General features: G+C 42.7%; 1 protein-coding gene across 1 annotated transcript in view; it reads right to left on the bottom strand.

Annotated features, from left to right (window-relative positions):
• The window catches only part of LOC147712979 (extracellular calcium-sensing receptor-like), a 125223-nt gene extending 99617 nt beyond the window's left edge, over positions 1 to 25606 (bottom strand). The window contains exon 1 of the mRNA XM_086919763.1: positions 25349 to 25606. Within this exon, the coding sequence (XP_086775889.1) occupies positions 25349 to 25606 (258 nt within the window). The remainder of the gene's footprint in view (positions 1 to 25348) is intronic.
• Positions 25607 to 25858: the final 252 nt, after the last annotated feature.

The following is a 25858-nucleotide window of genomic DNA, read 5'->3' as shown; positions in this document are numbered from 1 at the left end:
CCACTCCATGGTGTGACACTGTACTCTGTGCAAATGTTTTATATCCAGAAGCATTGTGGCCCTCAGCATTGTTTCAGTATGTGATATGCACTATTTGTGCCTATTTGATTTCCGTCCTGGTTGCTGGTACAGGTACAGTACAGATGGATTTCCAGCACAGTCCTCTTGTCTTGTTCCAGCATGGATGTGTGCCTGGGTTGTGTAGCAGTAGGTGATGGGAAAAGTGTGTAGCTGTTTGCTGCAACACTGCTACCCATCCTGGGAACGCATCTTCCTCACTTTTCAGTCTGCAGTGTATACACTCCCAGCCCCAAAGCAAATCTACCACCTTGACCCCTATCAGAGTTGTGTGACTGGTGCGTGTAGGTGGGAGAGAGGGGAGCAGAGTGCCAGGAGTAGTCAGCACAAGGCAGCCTTAGGAGCCGTAAGGGTGTCACTCATGTAAATTAAGGGACCCTCACACATTGCATTTTGCAAGTTTCCCTGAACATCATAGAGCCGACCCTGCCTGCAAACTTGCAGTAGGTTGTTGCTGTACCGGGGTTACATGGGTGGAGATGCTTCAGATGTACCTCTGCTGTAGGGTGCAGCAGCGCCTTATCTGCTGGTAATGCATCAGGTAGAGCAGCGGAAATGCCTGTAGAGCAGGATCCATGGCAGCTCTGGTCGTATGCAGGTGTTCTGGTTCGACTTTTCCTCTCGGTAGTTGTGCTTCCGCCATACGCAATGAGGTGGTTTTATCACCATGGTGGGATTGACTGTTTGGTACATCGTAACCTGGTTGGTGGACGGGACGTGATTCCGCATGCAGTTCTTGACCTATAGGCTCAGTCCTGCACCCTTGCGTAACGAAAAACGTGCGGAGCCTATGTTAGCACATTGTAATATGGCGGTCGCAATGACTGCATCAGGAGATGAAAATGTGCGTTTTACGCCACCACTGCGGATGCACTTCTGTCCGCCATTGTAATCGCCCCCTTAGTGTAGATTTTTGGAGGTGTCTCCAAAAGCATTGGTTAAAGCGATAATAGCAAACTTGAATTGCTGAATTAAGGTCGTTTTTTTAGTATAATTGACTGTTCGAAGTCAATGATTATTTCTTGTTTTACTTTGGTTAAAAGTTCAAAATAGGTGGTGGTTTGCTTGTTTAGCAATGGAGCATATATAAAGAGGATGTTTGTATTTTGATAAAGTCCATGTATTGTATATAACTGGTAAAATGGTTTGAGACATATTTTAAAAGTCCCATCCATCATCCATGTCTCACAGTTCTGTAGTTTCAGTAAGTTTGTGGGACTTCCAAATATTATTATTCTTCTGTCAGCTGCTTTATTGTCATAAAGAAGAAATTGTTCTTCATTATGAGTAACTGTGAGTTCAGTTAATATTTCTACTTCAGCAAACGTTTTGGAGACAGGTGTGGTGGTAGCATTATCATTTTTAGTTCTAGCTCTTGTTCTTTTTAGTGACAATATTGAGGGCATTTGGCCATTTGCATGGTGTGGGACTCTGGGGACCTTAAGTATTTCTGTTGTAGCCTTTTCAGACCTAGGGGTAGTCTAGTTTACATTTCTGAAGCATTTTAAACTTCAATTTCAGCTACATTAGGGGGGTGGTTAAGCTCTTTAACATATAGTACAGTTGTTTCCTTTGTTGCCGCCCTCCCATAAAATTTGTTAGAATAATATTTACTACATTTCCAGTTGACTTTGTCACCTGTTTGCTTTTCTTGGGTGTATACACTACCCATGTAACATAACAAAAATGTACCTTTCTGGGAAGTAATAAATGTGGCCCTTTCAGTCATGGTGATGTTCCAAATGCTAAGACAAATATATATAAAAATTATTACAAATATTCCTGTGCTGTTTTATCATCTAAATCACGTACATTGTCAATTTAATACTTAAAATGTTGAATTTGAAGATTTGTTTCAATGCTGATGGGTTTTCCTTGCTGTTTGCCTTTAGTGTTTTTTTTAAATTCCTGATGAAAAAAAAGAGTAATTTTAATACATTTGTTTAACTGTGTTTTTAGTAGGGGGGAGTTGTGCTTAGCTTGGACTTCTGTTTGGCATTTTTTAAATTTGTGTTAGTTTATTTGAGTTTAATACTTACTTTTTTTGCAAGTTGATATTTCACACTGTTCTGTAGTTCTTCGAGTGTCTTCAGAATTATCTGTAGAGGAGATACAATCTAAAAAATATATATTCATTATTTTGTTCGTATAAAAAGTGCTTTGAAAATATTTTCAGTACCAGTAGTTTTAAAATGTTATTTTACTTACTTTGTGGAGCTAGAATCAGAGTTTTCTATAATGCAGTCCAATGTTGTGGCAGCAATAAGGCAGTTTCTCCTTATTGTTGCTTTTTTGGTTGCAGTGTAAAATAATATTTAATTTTTGTGGGTTTATATAGTGTTTCATTAATTGTTGTTTTATTTTAATTAGGTTACTTCAATTGTATGTGTATTTCATTGGTTGTTACTTATTGCTTTAATTAATTTGGCAGTTGTTTGCCATGTATGGAAAACACCAATTAAGCTTCAGTTATTGTATTTTTTTATTTAAAAGTGGGATAGTATATTTTATGTAATTTATATTATTTTAAATGGTAAATAATATATTTTTAATTTACATATAATGTTTGTAGTAAATAATTGTGTATTTATTAATTTTCATGAAATGATTTTTAAATGTCATTAAAATATGTGTTAATCGATTTATACTGTATGCTGTGTGTGTTAATTAACATTAATATGTTCCCTATTAGTTATCACAATATTTTTTGGTTCGATAATACTGTTATAAATGTACATTTTTTTACGATATTTTGTTGTCGATATTTGTGTATTTGTGACCCTATCTAACCTTTAGGAGCCTAACCTCAGTTTATTCTTTATAGACTTATACGGGTTAAATACCATCAACTAAGTAGTCTTTGAACAGTTTATTTGTAAACCTCTTTCTTTGCAGGCGGTTGCAAACTTAATTAATACCTTGTGAATCCCCGCAGGGGTTTTGGAGATAAGCAGCATATTGTCTTCAAAAAGAAGACAAGGGATTTGTTTGCCCGCCAGTTTTAGGGGTCCGCTTAGCAATCATGTAGATCTTTAATCAGCCCGTTCATATATAAAGTGAACAAGGTTGGCGCTAGGACACAGCCTTGGTGTACCCCTTTTAATACCCGGATATTTTTTGTTAGGCTACCATCTATATTGCATCTGAGATTTGCATAATTTCCAGTATGCAACAGAACCAAAAGTTGGAGCAACCCCCCCGGGAGACAAAGATCACTTAAGGCAGCACAAAGCTTAGCACGCTCTATTGAGTCAAATGCCGTTTTTAAGTCAACAAATATAATGTACAGCTGGCCTACAGAATAATACCTCCTTCCAAATTAATAGTAAAGACCTAAACACCTGATCTAGGGTACTTTTAGAGGATCTAAAACCAGCTTGCGGGTGAGAAAGTATACAAGAATCCTTCAACTAGCCTTGGAGATGCGTTAGTATCATTTTACTGAATATTTTGGGGGATACACCTATAAGGCTGATGGGCCTATGATTTCCCGGGTCTCCTTTGTCGCCATTTTAAAAAATGGGAAGAATTTCAGCTCCTCTCCATGAGTCAGGGATATCCCCACCACGTGTGTTGGCTGGACATACTGAATGGAGTATCGGATCCCATATATTAGGTCTCTGATCGATGTAAAAACCTCAGGTATCCGGTCTAATCCTCCGGCCTTTCCTGACTGTAGAGATGATATTGCGTTAATAGTCTCCTCTAATGTAAAGTGAACTTCTTCCATACAGTACACTATGAGGGGGTTCCTATTTGGCACAAAAATAGCCTCCTCAAGCAAGGGCACTTTCTCTGAAAACTGCATATGAAAGGGACCTTCCCACACTTAAGGCCTTTAGATAATAAGTGCCAAAAAGACTGTGAGTCCTTCATTCTTGATTCCTCAACTAAAATGCACCAGTTTTCTTCTTCCCACTCCCTTTGACCTCGCCCTGTATTCTCTTATAAGCTCTTCTTCAGTCGATTATTTCGTCCCTTTTTCCTTTCTTGGCTGCCCTGGATAATGCTAATTTTTTATGTTTGCATTCTTCATTATACCATGGAGAAACTTTAGCAGTGGATATTTTATAGTTACACTGTTTCATTACATTAGCCTTTATTTTGGAGGATAAATGTAAAAAGGTAGGCAGAATAATGTCTTTGCTTGGGTCCTGATTACTCAATATAATTATAACCTCAGATACCTCGTTGCAAATGGATGATAAGAGCAACTCATCAGAACTTATCTGTGGCCATTTCATTTTCCTTTTATTATTAGATGTAATGATAGGGACTGCTACTGGGCTTTTTTTGCTGTTGATGAAGAACAATTGCATGATAGCTCAAAAAACAGTGCATTATCACTGTCTTCTCTGTCGAGGACAGTCATGTCATGAATATTGGACCATAAATCAAGATCTACCATGATAAAAACAATTCCCCTTTTAAATGTAGTTTAAGCCTCTACATCTGAGGGAGTACGCCTGTTACATGCACGAACCCCATTAGTAAGAGTAAAAGACACTACTTGCTGACCAACCTTTAATTTTCTTTTCAGTGCCGGCATTTGGAGCTTTTTAATACCTCTGGCTTGCTCTTCCTCCTGTACTAGATCTTGAATACAATCAATAGGTCCATGAGTCATTAAAGTCACCAGCTACAATAAGATAATATCCTTTACATGAACTTAAGGAACTCAGTCACGGTTAGTAAAGTGTCCGAGTACTAATGGGGACTTCTGAACCGGTTATACAAATGTTTTAGCCTCAAATACATATTCCCTTTTACTGAGATAAAATCAAGGTCTAAAATTTCCTGTGAATCAATGTTTAACCGTTTTATAGTACAACTCAATGATGACTTAACCCAGATTAATAATCCTCCTGCAGGTCTACGAACTCTCGAGTGTCGGGCTTCCATTCTATACGTAGTATATCCCACCCTATAATACTTCTCAGTTGCCTGGGTCTCTTGCAGAAAACAGATATGGCTACTGTCCACAAAGCTGCCCCATTCTGAATCATTTATATTTAATTTTATCCCTGAATATTCCATGAAATAATATTTAGATACTTGCCATCAAAAGCTCTTACATATGACTGTGAGCCTTCTATAGATTTTTTTCCTATGTATCCACCATGAGGTGCACACTGATCCTTAAGTGTGACTGGGTTCCCATTCACTCTAGTACTCGAGTTACTTATAGTTTCTTCCCGTCTAGGGCTATCGACGATAACCACTTCTGTAGTGTAGTTCCTATATTTCCAATAGGCTCTGTGCATTGGGATAATATACACTATAGATTTGACATAGGACTGAGGTCAGTATGTCTCTATCAAGTATATTAAACTTAATTGTGAGTGCCAGCTAACTCAGAGGTCACTAGAAACTTTCTCGAGTAAACAAGAAGGGATTAGTCTCTGACAACCGCATGAACATGACAACTTTTTCTCCCCTAGTACCGGAACCATATCTTCAGTGTTGTGGAAACAATAGATAACTATTTCACTCAGTCAATCGTGCATGCTTCGTTTCTACAGAGTTGCCTAGAAATAGAGAGACGTGTGTTTCAATAAAAAGGGTTTATTGAGCAGTCTTATTTCTCATGCAAGAGACATGAACTGCTACAATCGTTAGACAGAATGTGAAGTATAATGAGTACAACGCGAACAGTGATATAAAATAATACTGTAATAGAATTGTCTGTTGCTATGATATATATAAAAATACATACATAAATAACACAGGCTAAAATACTCAACTGGTGCTTCTAAAATACGCCTACCCCAGTGTACCTAACCTAGGTCTAGTACGAGGGAAGTAGTAGGTGCTATTAAGATATAGTTTTAGTTCTACCACGACTTGCCAAAGGTTTCTCTAGGTTCAAATCAGCTCCATACCTCGGGACTCGATTCCCCAACAACCCACAAGGGGAGTCAGAAACACTGGAGCTGGATTCTCGGCAGGAGGATGACAGCTTCTGGTCAGTGCTTCAGCTGGAGAGTTGGCTTCCTTCGGCACTTGCTGTAGCGAGCTGCGTCGTGCATGTAGGTATTCGAACTGCACCGAACCACACTGTGCTTTGCCATAGCAAGTGAAGGTATATTTCTACCTTAAAGGTGTTTAGGAGTGCCAGTATTGACATAAAGTCGGCATATGAATATCATAGATGTTTGTGAGTAATGAATGAGTTCTTGGAGAAATCAATATCCAAGTAAGGGGAAATCCCTAACGGCTTAATAGCATGGTTTCCAAAGAAATCGTTGTGACGTAGATAACCAGATGGAAGTAGCCATGCCTGTATTTGGGTAGCATGGACTATGCCTAAATAAGGAATGGATTTCTATGCCTATATAAGGGCAGTGTGAAATGTACCTATATAAGGGCATGAATCGGGAAATGCATACGGAATCTAAATTGATGTACAACATTTTATTATGGGGTAGTCGATTACTGCAGTTACTTTAAGTCAATCTAGATTATCCAGCCCAGACAGATCCTGATACCTATTACTGGTTTCTCTGGGGAAATGATCCCTAGATGTCTGCTGAAAGTGTAGTGCATTCATAATCATGCTGCTGGAATTTCCATTGTGTTTAAGATGCCTGTAAAAAAGGACCAATCCAACTCACTCTTCTAACAAACAAGTTGTCACCATAATTAGTATTTGAGTAGTCAGAGTTGATCGATAGCCAATGGCAACCCTTATTTTTCAATTGGCTCGCAATTTCTTCTATATTGCTCTGCAATGGGGGACATTTGTTATTATCACGACATAAGGACAACATTCTAGTGGAAGATCCAATTTCCTCTCAGGTCGAGGAGGAACCAGAATTGGCGCTTCATGCATTGTCACTTTTGGATGATTATTAAATTAAAGATCATTGAAATGACCGGCGATAATTTGGGACAACTTTAAAAATGTACTCCCCCTTTTGATATTTTGTTTGCCTCACTTGTGTATCTTGGGATGTGCCCTCCATGACAACATTAGCATTTACCTTAGCAGTGTTTACCCTTGTGTAGTTTTACTATAATGCCCTATTACCACATTAGGTGGTCTAACAGGTTCAGAGCACCCCTCCATAACCTCACACTCTGGGATTCTAGACCCTGCAAAACCAGTCCCACCCAACAGAGTTTTTACTTTTTTTCAATTTCACCCATACTTTTTTGTAGTTTATCTATCCTTGCCAGTATTAGTACAAGATTTTTAACAAGTAAATTATCGAGGTGCGTAATTAAAATCTCAATATCTAGCACAGTTAGGGCTCTAATCACTGACAAAGTTGGGGTAGGTCCGGACACAGTTCTATTTTGGATGTCCATATTCCCCTCATGTAGCAGTCACTTGGATTTTGTTTTCGCTCTAGTACTGGTTCCTAATGGAGGATCCAGATTTTTTGTTTTCCTCTTCCTCTTGGCTGGCTGGTCTCTTATCGTAGGTGATAATGTGGTGGGTGGAGACAAATGGTCTGCGAGAACTACCCGATTGTCTTCTGGCATTGTGCTCGGCAGTATTTCCTTTTCAACACCCTCTAACATTATGGTCAGGATTTGTTCTAAGTTCAGAGCAGCAAACAGATTTCCCTCCATGGATAATCGACATTCTACCCCTAAAATTTCTTTGTCCAGGGCTCTAGCAGCACGTGTCAAAAAACAGTCCAATGTAGAGTTCTGGAGGGACCTCGGTGTACCCTCCTTATCGCCCATTTGCTTCCGCTTGGTGATTTGGGAATCAAGTTCACCCCCCCAATGTACTAATATAATGATGACCAAATGCAAGCAAATACAAGAACTTACTTGGCTGGGGTTTCTCGACGTTCTATAACATAGCTCTCGGATGAACTGATGTTGAGTGATGTTACCAGAGTCACAAGAGTGGGCCCAGCCGGCCTCCTTCAGCTCTGCTGGGTGCAGACTGGCCTGCCCTTGTGCGTCCTGCACCACGTGAGTTCTGGCACGTCAGTGAGCTTGCGCGGCTCCTGCTGCAAAGACAGCTGGGGAGGAAGTCCCCAATGCAGACAGGAACAGTGGCAGCAAGGGCAGCCAAGGTGATGTGGTAATGAAGGGCTCCCACCCTGAGCGAGTTTTAAGGCGCCTCCTGGTGCGTCGGTGAGCTTGCACGGTTCCTGCCAAGAAGACAGCTTGGGGTTGGTGTCCCCAATGCAGGCAGGAAAGGCAGCAGCAAGGGCAGCCAAGGCGATGTGGCAATGAAGGGCTCCTATTCCAACAGAGCCCTGAGCGAGTTTTAAGGCGCCTCCTGGCACGTCAGTGAGCTTGTGCGGCTCCTGCCACGAAGACAGCTGGGGGTTGGAGTCCCCGATGCGTGCAGGAAAGGCAGCAGCAAGTGTGACCAAGGTGATATGGGAATGAAGGCCTCTCTAGATGTACAAAAATACTTTTACTTTAGTAACTCAAAAACTACTTAATTAAATTGCACCAAATTACAAAAAGGTCTCTTTCTGCACCAAGAATTAGCTTTCTGCCAAAGTTGTTGTAATTCAGTTCAGCCATTCAGGATGCAGATGTATCACAATTCCCTAAGGGAAATGGCATGAGCAAAAAGCATTTTGAACCACTTCTTTTTCTTGGCCCCTACCTGACACATCACACTGAATTGTTTCAGACAGCAGCTAAAGTGATTGACATACTAGTTTTGAAAAATTTGGGAAGATTTGTCAAACGGTGCCAAAGTTATTAGCAAAACAAAAAATGCTTTGACCATGGAAATTAGGTCCTAACGATAACTACCTATTGGCCACAGACAATAGAGAATAGACAGACACACAGATTAAACGGCTAAACAGCTAAACAGATAAATAGCTAGACAGACAGATAGACAAATAGACAGAAAGACAGCTAGACAGATAGACATCTAGACAGACTTTCTGTCTATCTGTCAGTCTAGCTGTCTGACAGACAGACAGAAAGGCAGATAGACAGCTAGACAGATAGATAAATAGACAGGTAGGCAGACAGCTAGAGAGACAGACAGATAGCTAGACAGACTGACAGACGTGTGGTGTGTGACTAGAATTAGATATAATCATTGAATTAGATATACACACAAGACATGAATTAACTCAAAATTTAGGTCAAAGGTCGAACTTTATGAAAAGATAGTTAGGTCAAAATAGTACACTACATAGAAACACAATGCTATTGTAAAATACGTTTTTTTTCAAGTGATTGGCACCCAAAGTGTGTGCCATGTCCGTGACCCCCCATTTACTAAATGTCAGTCACTCCTAAGGTAGTCCTTAGTTAGCCCTATGGGCAGGGTGCATTGTAGGTAAAAGATAGGACATGTACCTTAAGTGTGTGACATGTCCTGGTAGTAACAAACAGCCATTTTGGTTTCTCACTACTGTGGTGCTGCCCTCCAATAGGAATGCATTGGGGATGCTCTGATAAGTGTTTCAGTGATAATTCCTGATATGAGAGGCACAACGTGGTCAAGTTTGGTATGTTTGACATACTAATAATAAATGCTATGCAATGGTGTGCACAGATTTATTATGACTATTTTAGAAATGTCACTTTTAGAAGCTTGCATTTCTGTGTGCTATGTGTCTGCCTGCCTGGTGTGAATTGCATGTCTGGCTTTTGAGTGACAGGGGCTGGGAGGCATTTGTGGCTCCAGGAGGGGCAGTTTGAGTGACCACTAGGCTAAATGGGTCATCTACATTTTGAGTCGTGGGAGGAGAAGTCCCTGGTCCATGAATAGGATTGTGCCTGCCCTAGTGTATGCTGGCTCTGCCCCCCTGTTTTGTGTCTGATGATGAGCCCCCACTTAACATTTAAGAGGAGGAGCCCTGTCAACGAGGTGCTCCAAATCTCCCCAAATCCAATTGCATCTCGTTCCCCCAAGCCCTGTGCTGGTGCAGACAAAGGAAATGTTAATATAAGTATAGGGGCTGGGACCCCATGATGGTGTGCTGTTCCTCCCTTGCTGGGGCTTGCTGCTGCAGGGGCCCAGGAGGCACCGTCATAGGGGCTTGCCTCCCTGCTTGAGGGCCCTGTGTTCTGGCCTCCCTGGGCCCCACTATACCCCTTGATACCCAAGGACTTTTTATTGCCCTAGTGCCTTGTGAGCGCTATATAAATTGCCAGCAGAGGGGAAGAGCTGGCGTCAGCAGCGTGAGGCTGCAGGGGAATCCTGACATGTGGGATTTCCCCATGATACGCTGGTAAAGCAGGAGCCCACCCTGCACTTTGTTAAGAAAAATGGGTGCCCACCCCGCAATTGAGTTTCGTCCTAAAGCGGGTGCCCACCCCTTATCTGTTTTATTTGAAAACAGGTGCCCACCTGCATCAGCGTTTTATTTGAAAATTGGTGCTCACTCCACAATTGAGCTTTGTTCAAAAGCGGGTGCACTCCCCGCATTTGCATGCTGCCGAAGGGCCCCCACTCCCTGAGCAGCGACCCGGAAAAGAATCCAGCTGGCCAGGAAGTCAGGCGCCTCGCCTGGTTGTGGGCGGGGCCTCTCCTTGTGGAAGAGAGATAGCCCCGCGGGCCTGCATCAACCGGACGGAGCCTTGCACCGGATCCTGTCAGAGATTGACGGCAGGAGGAGGGGCTCGACCGGAGTCTCCCCATAGAGCCGATTGAGGAGAAGAGCCCATGCCGGTCCCAAGTGCCAATAAGGAAGACTAGAAGAGTCTACCAAAAGCCCCAGTGAGTGTGGCTGTAAAGGAGCTGGTTCTTCCTCTAAGGCATGAGTTGCCCCAGAGGTGCCGCGGTTAAGGGGCACTGTGATGTTTAGGGTCCCGATGCGAGGGACTCGCAGGGGCCGGGATGGGCACCGGAAGGAGCCCAGTGAATAGAGCTCCCAGTACGGATTTCTTTTTGGGAGCAATTTGGCAAGTAAGAGTCCCGGAGTGGGGCTCACAGGGGACAGTGGTGCCCGTGCCCTTTCCAGCTGCCCTGCAAGAGACCAGGCAGCTGCAACGCTGGGGGAATTGTGTTTTTCATAAAGAAAAACGAGTGAGATACACTCCTTGGCCACAGCACTTTGTGCACTTTAGCTTTTGCTGCTGAGGCAGCCTGGGGACACTTGCGAGGTCCCTCTTAGAGCCCTGACTTTGCAGGTCATAGGGCATTGGAGCCCAGAGGAAGGCCAGTCGGCTAGGGGGTCAGTTCTATGTTGGTAGTGCGCAAGGTCCTATTTTGATGGCCTAGTATGATTTATACTTGTGATGCCAATAACACAATGTGCTTATCTTTAGGATGTTTATGCATAATGAGTTCATGCTGGTGAGGCCTATTTTGTAATGTGTTTATGCTAATGAGGTTTGAGCCTAATATGGTTTATGCCTAATGGGATAATACTAAGGTCATTACTGTACCGTTAGTTACTGGTTGTGTTTTATGTTTATTACCTGCATTCTGATGGTTCTGACCGTGGCCCTATTGACCTGATCCTGTATATAACCCCTTGTGAATATTGCCTAGTTCCAGTGGGCACAGTGTATATTGTGTGATTACTATTCTATAGTGTGTATGATAATACAAAAACTAATTGTATATATAACCTTGTGTGGAGTTCCTTTTGTGGTGTGCTTAGTGTGTTTCTGCTGTGTGTGTGTTGCGCAAACGCTTTAAACATTGCCTCTGTGATAAGTCTGACTGCTCGTGCCATGCTACCAAGGGGGTGAGCACTGGATATCTTAAGCGTGTAACTCCTTTGCCCGGACTGGAGTTTCTGCCTGGCTTTGGCGCGAACCTTAGCTAATCAGAAATCCCATTTCTAACATTTTGTGCTGGTGCTTTCCGGTGCTTAGCACCAGCACTTATTTATCAGGGCCAGGTCTTCACCAGGCATCTGCAACTTTGCACGTTATATTGCATTGCGGCATAGGCAGTATATAAAATCACCTTACTAACTTGGTGCATCACGTATGATTCATTACTGGACATAATTGGAGTTCAGAAAGCCACTCACAGCCTTGTGCCCCTGTGCCACTTCACATGGTGCAATAATGTGCCTGCTGTGTGCTGCAGACAGTGACTCTGGTTTATTTGGCTTTCAAAAACAGTTGCAATGTTTTTGTGTCAAACTGTGGTTTGTTCGAGAATGGAACTCTGGGAGCCGATTTCACCCTTCCTCCCCCGCTACCTTACTTTCTCTTTTTCCTAGGAAAGCAGACAAGCACCTGCTGGAGGGTAAGGTGGGTTGCATGCAGTTAGACACCACCAGTGAGCAGCTGCACCGGATGATGCAGGAGCTGCTGGACAAGGTTACAGTCACTGGCAGAATGTGGTAGACAAGATCTCCTCTGACTAGAAGATGGAGTCCAAGGTTAGTGCCAAGCGCCCCGTATGCTCCATGATGCACTCAAATCTTATAGTATCTCCCTCACCGCTATAGGCCATGCCTTGTCTTTACACCAATGAATGTCTGTTCTCATTGCCTGCTGTACTTTTTGTGTTATTCTCTCAGATGCCCGTAGGTATGTGCAGCATTTCAGGGAGGTTGTGTAGCGTTTCAGGGTGGTTGTGTAGCGTTTCAGGGCAGTTGTGTCTGCGGTAAATCCATGCATTGCCCGGTGGAGAATTAAGGTTGACATTCCCGACTTCTGGGTCTGGCCAGGGGATGCCGGGTAAGGTTAATTGAACAAGTACAGTCCATGTATGAAAGTAGCAAATTAACCCTCATGTAGAAATAGCACCGAGCAGCATACTGGTCCAGACCGTCGGACTCACTCCAGCCCTAATTTATTTACTGATTCCAATATGATTCACATTCAGTTGTGACGATTCACATTGCGATTTGCCTTAGGCGGCGGCCCTTCAGTTCAGTGTTGCCGGTGGGCGGGACGCTGATTGTGCTTGGTTTGGTTCTGCGAGGGTAGGGGCTGTGAGGCAGCGTGCGTAGATGTTTTTCAAAATGAAACACCCTGCACACCCGCACGTGCATTCCACCATGAGTCATTAGTGGTTCAGGTGGTTAGCCCGACGAGTGCAGGCAGCAGCAGACCTAGGCCGCCTATCGCTATCAGTTAATAAAGGCAGGTAAGCCAGTCCTTGGCCACCCACCACCGCCAGTAACATTAAGTATTATTTAATAAATTAAATTTGTATTGCACGCAGCTACCCAAAAAGGGTTTCCCGGCGCCTAGCAAATCGCTAGAGGGAGAGTGAAGAGGGAAGCATTTACTGCAAAAAGAGCCAAGTCTTAAGGTTTCTTTGGAAGCTAAGATGCGAAGAGTCATTTTTCAGAGAAACAGGAAGGGAGTTCCAGATCTTAGGACCAAGGAAGGAAAATGAACGGCCACCCAGTCTTACAAGTTTGAATCTAGGGATCACAAAGTCCCCATGAGCTGTGGAACGCAGGAGACGAGATGAAATATAAGGATGGATGAGCTCCTGAAGATACAATGGTGCAACGCCTTGTTTGATTTTAAACATATAACAAAGAGTTTTGAATTTGATTCTTTGATCAATGCAGAGCCAATGAAGGTCGTGGAGGAAAGGTGAGATGAAAGCATGCCTAGGGACTTGGCAAAGAAGGCGTGCTGCAGAGTTCTGCACTACCTGTAGCTTTCTCAAGCCCATCTGACACCCGCCAAGGTAGAGAGCGTTGCCGTAGTTGAGGCGGGAGGTGATAAGTGCCTGGACTACTGTTCATTGGGTTGAGACAGGGAGCATCAAGATGATCTTGCGGAGCCAACTCAAGATCGTAATACAGATGGCAGCAACATTTACCACCTGTTGCCTCATGGATAGGTTTTCATCGATAATAAAGTCCAAATTACGGACATGAGTGACCGGTCAGGGAAGGGAGCCCATTTCGTGAGGCCAGTGGTGAGGGCCCCATAGGTCCTTGTGCTTGCCCAGGATGACAACCTCGGTCTTGTCCCCATTCAACTTCAGAAATTTGAGGCGCATCCACTCTGTCTCTTGCCATAAACCACACTGAAGGGCAGATGTTGTCACGTCCTTAGTGGTGGATAATGAAAAAATGATCTGCGTATCGTCAGCATACGAATAGAGGGATAGACCCGCATCCTCCATGATGTTTGCCAGGGGTCTAACATAAATGTTGAAGAGCAAAGGGCTCAGGATAGACCCCTGTGGGACTCCGTGTGCTGATACACAGATCTTGGATAAAGCCTTGGCAGAAAAGACCTGAAAGGTACGACCACAGAGGAATGAAGCAAGCCAGGATAGGGCGGAGCTTTCCACACCAAGGGACCTAAGGGAGTTAAGCAAGATGTTATGTGACACAGTGTTGAATATGGCACTCAGATCTAATATAATGAGTGCCGCAGTTTCCCCTTGGTCCAGATATAGACACAACTTCTCAGTGACCCCAAGCAAAGCAGTCTCTGTTGAAAGGTTGGCTCTGAACCCAGATTGGGAATGATGAAGAAAAACAACTTTTTCAACATAATGTGTCAATTAGGTGTTAATGTGCTTTTCCAGGACCTTAAAGAAGGCGGGGAGCAGGGATATGGGCCTAAAATTAGACACTACGGAGGGATCCGCTTCAGCCTTTTTCAATTAAGGAATGACCATGGCCCGCTTCCACTCAGGGGGGACCAGGGCCTCCCGCAGAGAAGCGTTAAGAAGTTCTATAAGAACGCCTTTAGATGTTAAAGAAAGCTGACGTAGAATGTTAATGGGCAGTGGGTCAAGTGGAGAGCCAGACTTGACACTACTTAAGCAGTCATGGAAGGACTTCTCATCGAAAGGGAGCCAAGAGTGGAGCTTGGCAATCTGATTATAGTTACTGTAGCATGTGGGTTGGGGCAAGGAAACCACACTACACACGGAGGAAGGAGCAGAAAGATACCCATAAATAAGTTCAACCTTCTGGATGAAAAATGTTATGGCATTGAATCTCATCAAGGATAGACGGAGGAGGGGTGACGTCAGAGCCAGCCAGCTTCTTCACTACAGAATATAGAGCCCAAGGGCGTTTCTATGCCTGAGGGATTTTGTTTGCAACGTAGGAAGTTCTTGCCGCTTTACACGCTGCATGGTAACTTTTAAGGGCAGCTTTGTAATCACCAGTAGGGGAGTACGATCTCCTCCAATTTCTTTCTAAGGCTTTGCACTTGGACTTGGTGATTTTAAGATCATTGGTAAACCACGGGGCAGGGGGATAATGCGTGCAACTGTGTTTAGGCACGGGGGCCAACAGATGTCTACGGCCATAGTTAACCAGTCCAAAACAGAAGTGTTTAATGAAAGCAAGGGTAAATTAATATCAGGTATGTTAGTTTACAGAAGAGTGTTAAAAGAATCAATGTTCAGCATACCCCAGAGTCTGAGACTGCCTAAGTAGTAGCCGTTGCCAAACCAACACTGCTTTTTTTCTCTTGAGTGTGGTGGGTGACGTGACGGTCACCGGTGTGGTAGCTTCGGCTCCTGCTCCACATGAATAATCGATGATGGCCTGGCCCCGGCCGCTGGATGTGCAGTAAAGCAGTCGCTGCTCTTTTGCCACTGACAAGCGTGGCGGAATAAAGTTTAATTGTGTGTGTCTGTGCGCAGGACAGACAAAGTACTTACTGAACACATGAGTTAAGCCTCATTTACATAAATTACATTAACTCAGGGTGGTTGGGACTCAGAAGTGTCCTACACCAGTGTCAGTACAGGGTTAAATTGCCCCAGAGCGGTGAACCACAGCGTAGCAGGGCAAGGGTTCAATGCACTTAAAAAAATGTGCACAATTGTAAAAAAAGAAAAAGAGATTCTAGAGATCAGTTATCACAATAGGGCCAGCAGGGGTTAAGTTAAAGGCCCTGCCCAGCCTCTGCCCTTCTTCCACCCTTCTCCTGTCCGGGCAGTGTCATTGTACTTGCACACGGTGCCCAGCGCCATAGGCATGATTGCTCAGGGCAGGACTTGGACTAGTCACTCGGTGGTTCACTTCACAATTCACTTCATACATGTAAGTGAACTGCGAAGTGAACAACTGAGTGACGAGTCCAAGACCTGCCCTGAGCAATCATGCCTACAGCGCCGGGCACTGTGTGCCCGTACAGTGCCCTTAAGCTTAGTGGCATTGGTTTGTTGTAGAGTAGGCCGCCACTGCTGGGCCCAGGTGTTTCGTTAGATGGCATCAAAGCAGTTTGGAAATCAGCCAGAGGCAGGGTGGCATCCCACCTAGCTGTCAGCAGGTATTTTCGCAGACCCCCTGCCACTTTGTAAGGCTGGTCTCTGGGCTTTGGCTCAAACCAGCATAGAGACGTTCCTAGCAGTGATCGCAGGAGGTGCCAAAACTAAATCATGAATGCCCTTAAATGCTGTAGGTTTCATAGGTTGCCTTTATGATTATAGGGAACATGTAGAAGAGTGCCCCTGATATAAGAGAGGTAGAAATAAAGGTAGAGCAAGAGTGTTGAAGGGCAGAACAAGGAGATGTTGAGAAAAAGAGCTGAAGCAAGAAGAACAGAGGTGAGGTAGTGAAAGACATCTGAAGGTGAAACAAAGCTAGAGAGTGGTTGAGGTAAAGAGGTAGAGAGTAAGAGGTGAAATACAAAGTTCATAAGGAGAGGGAGAAGTAGAAGAATGGCTGTTGTGTCAGTGAGGAAGTGAGGGTGGGTTGTAATGGGAAAGGGGCTCAGAAAGATGAGAGAGGGACAGAAAAAAGAGGTAGAGAAGGAGAGGTAGTAAGAAAAAAGTAAGACTGAGAGGTGAACGGAGGAGTGGTAGACTGGGACAGTCGATAGGTGAAGTACGTAATGAATGGTGATGTAATTTGAGAGGATAAGAGAGAGAGAGAAAGAGAGAGAAAGAGAGTAGACTGTAGGAAAAAGTGAGGAAGGGACAATGGTTGAGGTATAGAAAGGTAAAGAAAGGTGGGGAAAAGAGGTATACCGTTGAGAGAAAGGGGTGTGGTTGATGGAAAGTGGATGCTAGATAATGAGATGATGGTGCCAGTGCAGTTTGGTGCACAGCGGAGGGTGGAGAACACACAGAGAAGTGAGGTAGAGAGTGAATGGTAGAGATGGGCACAGAGACTGGCTGAGAAGTGAGATCATGAGAGAGGCTCGCTTAAAAGATGTGCCTGAGAGAGAGGAGTGTGGCTGAAAGAGTTGAACTAAAGAGAGAAGGGAGGTACAGTAGTCGGGTACATAAAACTCTGGAGATAAAAAGAGTGGAAAAGTGGGAAGTGAAGAAAGGATACATACATGATACATGAAGCGGCCGCAGGGCACAAAAAGGTGGAGGGTGGTACTGGAAAGGGTCATGGAATTGGAAGAAGTAGTCAGAGACAGTGATAGAGAATTGAGCTGAGAAAAGGGTGAGGATTTACTGATTTGATTTGTGAGGTAAACAGACAGAGTTAAAGATTGAGCTTACGTAGATAAAGGTGTGTTAGAAGGAGAGGCATAAGCATGGTAGCAAGATTGAGGTGAGGTGATGAATAACTTAGAAGAGGTTAGGGAGGAAGGGTAGGATGGAAGCAGAGAGAGACAGGTAAAGAGTGAGGAGGTCACATACTGAGAGACAGATGAGAGAGCAACAGATGGGTAGGAGAGAAGGAAAGATATATAAATGACAGGGTGTAGAGGAAGGGTAGGTAGAGAAAGACAAACAGAGTTAGAGATAGACCGGGGGTGGGGTTAGAGATTTGGAGAGAAAAATTGAAGCGAGTAAGAGAGAGAAAGAATACCGGGGAGGGCCTTGGGAGGTGGGGGTCCAGGTTAATTGCCCACTTTGCCCTCGCCCCAAAGAAACTCTGGCAGGCGCAGTATGTTTATTGGGGCATAGCCCCCCCTCCCGCAGCTCCCTTGGCTTATCTAAACTTAAGTAAACTCTCAGTTTACTTAAGTTCAAAGGCGCCGAGGGAGAACTGACAATTATGTCAGTCAGCATGATGTCGGACTGCCCACCCCCTTCAGAGACTGAAGGGGGTGGACGGTCTGGCGTCATGTTGACTGACATGATTGTCAGACCAGTGCGGGGCAACAGGCAGCAGCACAACACAAGTGAGCCCGAGTAGGGATGAAGGGTGAATTTTTAGCCCATGCCCACTCATGCGCACTTGTGTTTTGACTTATTTGGGCATGCCCATTAGGAGCCATTTGGGCTCCTAATGGGCAGGCCGCGGGTAAAGAATAACCGTGCCCTAAGCCAATCGGCTAAGAGAGGCTGCCAGTCCGTTCCAGTGCCGACATGAAGGCGCCAAGGGGAGCAGAGGTGGCGCGGACCGGCCGGCTGTGAGGTAAGTAAGTTTTCCATTTTTATCTTTTACTCGCCATCGCCCCACCCGCCAGCCGCGACAGATGTGGGGGCAGCGGGGCTCCAACGAGTTGTCACTTATCAGCCTGTGTTTATGAGGAATATAGGAATGTGGGATCAAAAACAAGTATACTGGGGGAAAGAGGCTGAAAATGGGGTGCAAAGTATCAAAGTCCACCAATGTGTCCATGAGTGGGGTGCTGCTCTGTAGATTACATTTAAAGTTCGTGTCCAGGGCCGCGTGCGCCAAGTATGATTGTGCAACAAGAGGCGCTAATTCCAATGAACGAGGCACTGTTGTGACAACAGGTGAAGGTGCTGCCAGGATCCACTGTGTTCTGTTTCCGACACTGACTGCTATGTGAGGCGATACTACACACCTCTCATGCAGCGAGCAGCCAAAAATGATAGTTCATTTCAACGCTCTTCAGACTACGGCGGTAAGAATGCAAGTTGTGCATGAAGGCATGGTATGCACACGGGCACCTTCTGTGCACCTCACTGCAGGCAGAGCGGTCCTAGCCCTGGGAAGGTAGTTCAGTGGGCTATGTAGAGCTGGTAAGAGTTTGAAAGTTCTGTGCCGGGGTTGACAGTGCTGACATTGCTATGATGGGGCTCGCTATGCACAGTTTTGTAAACGATCTCTACAATGCGCTGTGTGCCAATGAAAATAAAATCTACACGGACTGTTCAAGGCGGTGCTGTACACTGACTGGCCAGGTGTGCAGTAGGAGAGGTGACATTGTGTACACTGCTGCTTCAGCGTTGAAAGTGTGCAGTGTTGAGTGTGAACTTGTATGTTCAGTGACAAAATGCATACACAGTTGTTCCAAAGATGCTAGGGTGACCCGAGCTGCTTTTGAGCATAGTGCTGTGAGGGGGGTGAACAGCGCTGTGGGGTTGTGCTGTATGCTCGGTGATGTGAGGGATCTGATAGCATGCACTTTTGTTGTGAGAAGATTAAAAGTGCACAGTCGTGCATGCAATGATGTTTTGGGATTGACGCGCACAGTGGTATCTCTGGTGACTGTGCACGGTTCTGTGTAAGGAGTGCCCGTCTAATCTGCCCTTGAAGGCCCTACACCAGCATTGTCAAACGTCCTTCTGTGTGTAGGATACTGTATCGAGATTGGCCTTGTGCAAAAAGCTGCACAGAGGCTGGGCATGTGCACAATGCTGCACCAAAATTGTACGCCTCACCACTTTCAAATGTCACCAGCCGCCTCTGAACTCTGGGTGACAAACCACCCCAACTACCTATACAAAGTTCTGATCCTCCCTTAAAAGAATGCATATGCCCTCCAGCCCAGTTGATGTAATTAAACCCTGATGGCATCAGCCATTCATGAGTGCATTTGTAGTCTGTAAAGGGAAAACTGCAGTGTTGTTTAGTGCAGCAGTATTTATGTACAAACTTGTATGAAATGTGCATTGTTAATCTAACTTATAAAAGTTTGCAATCGCAAGTAATGCACATAAGGTGAAGGCAGCACATGGCAGTGGTGGCCACAGCTTGTGATTCACACTTGACTTGGGAATCTTGCACTGTTGCTGTCACTGCTTCTGAAATTCAGATTATTACATCTGACTTTTAACAGTGCCAGTTGAGGATGTAGGAGGAGCCAATAGAGTAAGTGGGTGGAGCCAGTGGAGGAAGTGGGTGGGGCTCTGGGAAAAGTTGGTGTGGCCTCCGATAAACATTTGAGCACCTGGACTTCATATTTTACAAATTAAGCACTGCAGCTTTGCTTTCATTTTGATCCTCCTCTACGTGCTTTTGGTCACAGTTCATTTCATAGTGCGATAAGAAGCAATTACCTTAAAAAAACACTAGAACGTGCAACTTGTTTGGTTCCCGTTTGGAACTCTGTTCTGCTCAATCCGATTTTCATTCTGGTCAGAAAATCCAGCTGTGAAAGTTGCTGTGGAAAAGCGCTGCATTGCAGGCCACATTTGTTCCTTGGCATGTGATGCCTTCCCTGTCAGCCAGCATTCTACCCTTATCTACCTCGGTCCTTCCACCCCATCCCTCTACCTCCCGATTCTGGTTGGGCACAGGACCAGTGTCAGTCCTTCGGGACTCATCCCTCTCATCACGATTCTATAAACCTGCTAGTTTTCAGTCTCCTCCCCCGTCCCCCCCCACCTAAATGTCCAAATGCAAATGCAGTGCCCTATTCATAACAGCATTTACAAACACAACTAGACCTGTGTAAAAAACCATCATGGAAGCCAGTACCAGTAGTTGGAACTATGGCTTGGCAATCTTCATTTATGGTATACTTTTTACACTTGTAAATTTAGATTCAGTGCTGCGAGGATGGGTTTTCGCAAGAAACAACAGTGGTGTTGCCAGGAGGGAAGTTGTAGGAGGTGAAATGTCCATGGGGCAGAGGGGTTGACAGTGTAGTTGTAAAAGGTGGATTTTCGATTCGATCACTAAGTCTTATTACCAGTGATGAAGTGAGTTTTTAAAATAAATTGTGTTTTATCCACTGAATTAAACTTCCATAATTAAATAATAATAATATTGAGTTTATGAGGATAGTGACGACACAACAACTGATTCAGACTCTGAAGAAGAACCTGAGAATCCAGATTCTGAAGATCGACAAGAAAGTCGACATCTGGAAGATTCTGATGCGGATCAGGCACTGAATGAAAAAAATCTCGAGATTGTGATTCTAGATTCAGAAAAAGATGCACATTTTCTAGAAAAATAAACAGAAAAATAATCTGAGTCAAGGGAGATTCAAGATCAGGAGAGTATTAAAAAGCAGATTGAAAGCTCTGAAAGCAGGAACAAGAATTCTGGAACTGTGAAGTTAGAAGTAATTCCAGAAGAAGAGGAAGACTAATTACCAAGTACCAGCTACAAGGATGATGGTACTAATGGAGTGAAGCTGCTGAGTAAAGAAGTTAGTAGATATAGAATTGAAATCTCTGAGACAGATTCGGATGAAAGTGATGAAGAGTCTGGAGTAAGAAAATTTAGAAAAAGGGCTTGGAAAGCTGAGTGTAAAGAAACTGAGCCTAAGAAGAAACTCTTAAGAAAAGGAGATAATTGGCCAAAAGAAAATCTAAAATTCAAATTGGTGAACAAATCAAAGGAGCAGATTAACGAGATATCAAGTCAAAAGGGTGACAGATAAAAAAGGTTAAGCAGGAAGGAAAATTGAAGTAATTAGTAGTAAGGGAAAAAGACCATTGAAGCCAAAGCAAAAGTATAAGTCCCATGATTGGACCTACATAATTATTCCACCAGTAGTGGAAATCAGTAGTAGTAGTCAGGAGGACTTGGAAGAAAACAGTGACATTTATTAAAAATAATTTTCATTAGGTTGAGGTTTATTTTTGGCACAAGGCCGAAGAAATTGTGTTAGCTGAAAAAACACTTTGATGTAAGACGCAAGGTCGAAGAAAAGCTGTTAGAGGGTTACTAAAAAATTAAAAAGGGGAGGTGTATATAGTACTATTTTTTAATTTTTGTTTTAAGTAAAAACTTTATTTTTTTAATTAAAAAAAAGATGCCTAATACTGACAATTCAAGGTGTGCTATCTTTAGAAGATGTTGTAAAATATCTTCTATTTGTGTGATTCTAATTATTTTAGTTTGCTTAATTTTGGCAGTCATCTTTCCTTTTTAGCATAGACAATGAGGACTATAAAGCTAACATGACAAGCAAAGCTGAATCTAAACAAGCTGTTTATGATGTTGCAGGCAAAACTAATAGAGTTATTGAGCACAAACCAGAGATCCACCAAGATAGATCTGTTGGTGATTTTTCTACGTATTCTTTTTCAAGACTCTTGTTAGAATATGTAAAAGTCATGGATGTGAAGGATTGTTATGTTTGTGTGAAGCTTCCTGCTTCAGTTTCAGAAGGGGTCAAATATCACATGCTCCCCCTTACTTATGGATTACATGCAGTGTTATAGCTAGCTTGTTCTTTCAAACAGGTCGTCTGGAGTACTATTACTCAGAATATGATGACATTTTTGCTAGCCTGAAAGTTGTAAATAGCTTAAACAAAGTCAGACCTGCTAAGCAGATGAGGGAATTCTTTTTGGTAACTAATGAACTTACCTATGAATACGCTTCCAAGAACAATTTAACTTGCAAAATGAGAGATGAAGAAAGATCTTTTCTCAAGTTGGTTTAGGAGAGTAGGGCGATTTATAAGAGAAATGAGATGTTGAAACAGACAAAATCCAAATTTTGGCAGCTTGAGGATGAGAAGCTTAATGGTGGAAATAGTTATGCTGCTATTCACATAGTTGATCCTGTTAGTGGGAAATTCTGTATTAGAAGAGACAACACATTATACGACAATTATTTTGTCGGTGCTAGTCAATGCGAGGATACTTATCGTATCATAGGGGGATGGGGGTTTAAAGGTGGCAAAGATCCAACTTTTCCTGGAATTTATTTTGTTTGTGGGAACAAAGCTTACTTACTTTAGTCTCCCAAACCATTGATATGGGACGTGTTACCTTGGTTTAGTTGTTCCCAAACTTGTTCATGTGGACAGAAATGGAGAAGGTTCATTCGAAATTGGCAAACACCTGAACAGATACAAGAGAGAAAGTTTCTCTGAGATCATGGGAGACATATTTGGTGCAATAATTCCTATGGTGGGAATAACCCTGAATGCAATTAAAATCAGAAAGGTTTTCACAATTGTTAACAGATTGTCCACTGATACTGCAAGTGGTTTCCAATTAGTTAACACAGAACTTGTTTCCACCAGAAGTATGGGTATGCAGAACCGTCTTGCATTAGACATTCTGCTAGCAAAAGAAGGAGGAGTTTGTGGGATTTTACATGTCCATTATTGCTGTACTTATATCCCAGACAAAAACCAGAATATAGAGATGCTTATCAAAAATATCACTGAGTTTCACTCAGAAATAGAACCCATGGAAAGCGACAATTTTTCAGAACGTCTGAGCAAAAGGTTTGAGGCAATTGGGAAATGGTTTGGAGAAATTGGCAGTTCAATCATTGTCAAAGTACTTTATCCTGTAATATTAATTGTTATAGTGACACTTTTGTTAAAAATGAGTTGCATGATTCACAAGAGAAAGAAGCATGTGAGGGAAAAGAGAACAATCTACAAACTCAGAAAGGCTCAGGAGAAGGAGATAGAAATGGAGTTTCGTAGGGCTCAATATGAGAGTTCCAGACAAGCTGCTGAGACAGGGGTTTAGAATTAGTAATACAGAGAGTGTTCATAATATGATGTCTTCAAAAGTTAAAATTTTGGTAACATTTTTGGGTATTGTTTGGTGATTTTGAAATCACCAGATGAGGGAGTTGATAAAGCGAGTTTTTAAAATAAATTGTGTTTTTATTCGCTGAATTAAACTTACATAATTAAATATTAATATTCATGAGTTTATGCATGATTTGTATTCATTCAACCTAGAATAATGTGCATTTACATGAACATGTGGGAATTAACATTATGTGCTCTTGTTGCATTTGCCTGTGCGTTTAAAATAATAAATTAACTTTGTCTTTTCGTTTTGTCAATATTAATTGCGGCTGTTTAAATAATAGCATGTGCTTATTTTTAAATGTTCTTTTGTCTATGTCGTGTATTTTGTGTGGCAAAAAGCTTGTGGAGAATCCTGAGGCTCGTGTGAAAGTCTTCTTTATGTTTGCTGCTTTCTCCGTGCTTATAGCTAGGTAACATAAACTAATGGGTTAACATTAGTGAAGGGGTGGGTAACAGAACGACTTTCATTACTCAAATTAATTGATGTTTTGTGTTTCCTTGCATACTAGAGCTTCGAAAAAGAGGCCTGAGGCCTAACTTTAGATGGGTGTTTTAGTCCTGTCATGATGAGCCCAGCACAGCAAAGAATAAAAAAAAGTTTGTCGTTCATAATCTTCAGAAAAAAAAATACGAGGTACTGTGCAGGATGTGCTCCGTGTTGTATAACTTTTCCAAGGACAGGATATGGCAGAAAAGCAAAAGCTGAGGAAGCAACGAAATTGTTATTCAATAAAATGTTGCAAAGGACCTCGGAAGCTAATGTCACTTGTAGACAATGAACAATGACCTTATAGAAGGGCTCGATTTCGGAATGAAGAGGCAATGACTTCATGTGGACTGACGGCTGTCAGCCAATTGAATCGCAGGATGGCTTTTTAAAAGTATTTTTTTAACTAGTTTTAGACAGAGAAAAGGTATAAAACCTGGCCCCTTGGGAGGAGCTCTGCTGGCTCGTTCCTGAATCCTGAGAGCGTGAGATGCTGACGGACTTTTGACTCACGTAAGAGAGAATGAACTAATGCTTTTCCTTTTAGGTTTAAAATAAGTTTAGACAGGGAAATAGGGTTTAGGGAATGAGATTCTTTCTGCTTAAATACTTTTCATGCTGATTTGATTTGAACTGACAGTCTAATGTGCCTTTACTTAATAAAATGCTTATTAAATGCTAATAAAGAATTATTATTTGAAAATGACCTTTACTTGATAATAAAGTTAATAAAATAAATTTTGAAATGACAAGCTGGTCTTGTTTGTTTTGACTCTAGTTACCATTAGTTAATCCATTGCCTAGGTGGCTCAATTAAATGTACAAGTTTATAAAAAAATGACAACGATAAAATGAAGATGTATATAAATATAAATAGTTTTGTGAATAGTTCCGATTAATTAGGTCACATGATTCAGTTGGTCAATTCTTGTCTCAGTCATTTATGGGCCTTGTGATGAATTTATGAATAATGGTGAGTATCGTGGTGTAGAGTACTGCTTATGAGACAGAATTTCTTTAGGCCCGCTGGATCACCAGCAAAGTTAGGATTGTTCTGAGTTTAGATTAGGGCCTTAGTAGACAACTGTAGTGTGATGTGCTTTGCAACAGCTCTCAAACCATATAGTTTATGTTTAAAATTCATACTGTTTGACTCCTGCCTCTCACAATATCATTCTAGTTAATGTTGGTGCCACATTTGTTAACTCTTTTTCAAACTAGAGTTCGACACTGTTAGCTGAATGGCGAATGTCTTTATTGAAGCTCCACACAAAGTGCACTACAGCTAGAATAAACATGTTGACACTGTATTACCTGTGGAACATGAAATACTCCCAGAATGTTGGCCATGAGGCTTGAAACTGGTCCTAAGGTTTCCCCCACAACACCTGCTAACAGGGCCTTGAAAGAGCATCGGTAATTCACTGTGGGCTCCTCTACTCCAGATAATAAAGACATTGTCCCGGCCACAGCAAAGGCTTCTGTTCCGCAGGAGTCATGGATCTGGAAGCCCAGGGTGATGTTTGGTAATAATTTGGGATTTCGGTTTATCTCTCCAACAGCAAATGCCATCACCAGCACTTCCCTGTAAGACCTCACCTGAAAACTAAAAGGAATAGCTTGCTTGATAACTTTTATTTCGGTTAAAAGACCATAAAAAGTCCATATACAATACATCAGCACAGACAATAAAACAATAAATGATTGTAACATGTTAAAAAGAGAATTAAACTAAGAGTTATCATGATACAAGACATTTAAGCAAAATTGTGTATACAACAATCAAGTTAAAAAGGTATATCTCTTGCACCACATATTAAATAA

The sequence above is a fragment of the Lissotriton vulgaris genome, chromosome 5, assembly GCF_964263255.1.
Source record: "Lissotriton vulgaris chromosome 5, aLisVul1.2, whole genome shotgun sequence".
Taxonomy (NCBI): domain Eukaryota; kingdom Metazoa; phylum Chordata; class Amphibia; order Caudata; family Salamandridae; genus Lissotriton; species Lissotriton vulgaris.
This window is presented reverse-complemented; position numbering and strand designations above follow the sequence as displayed.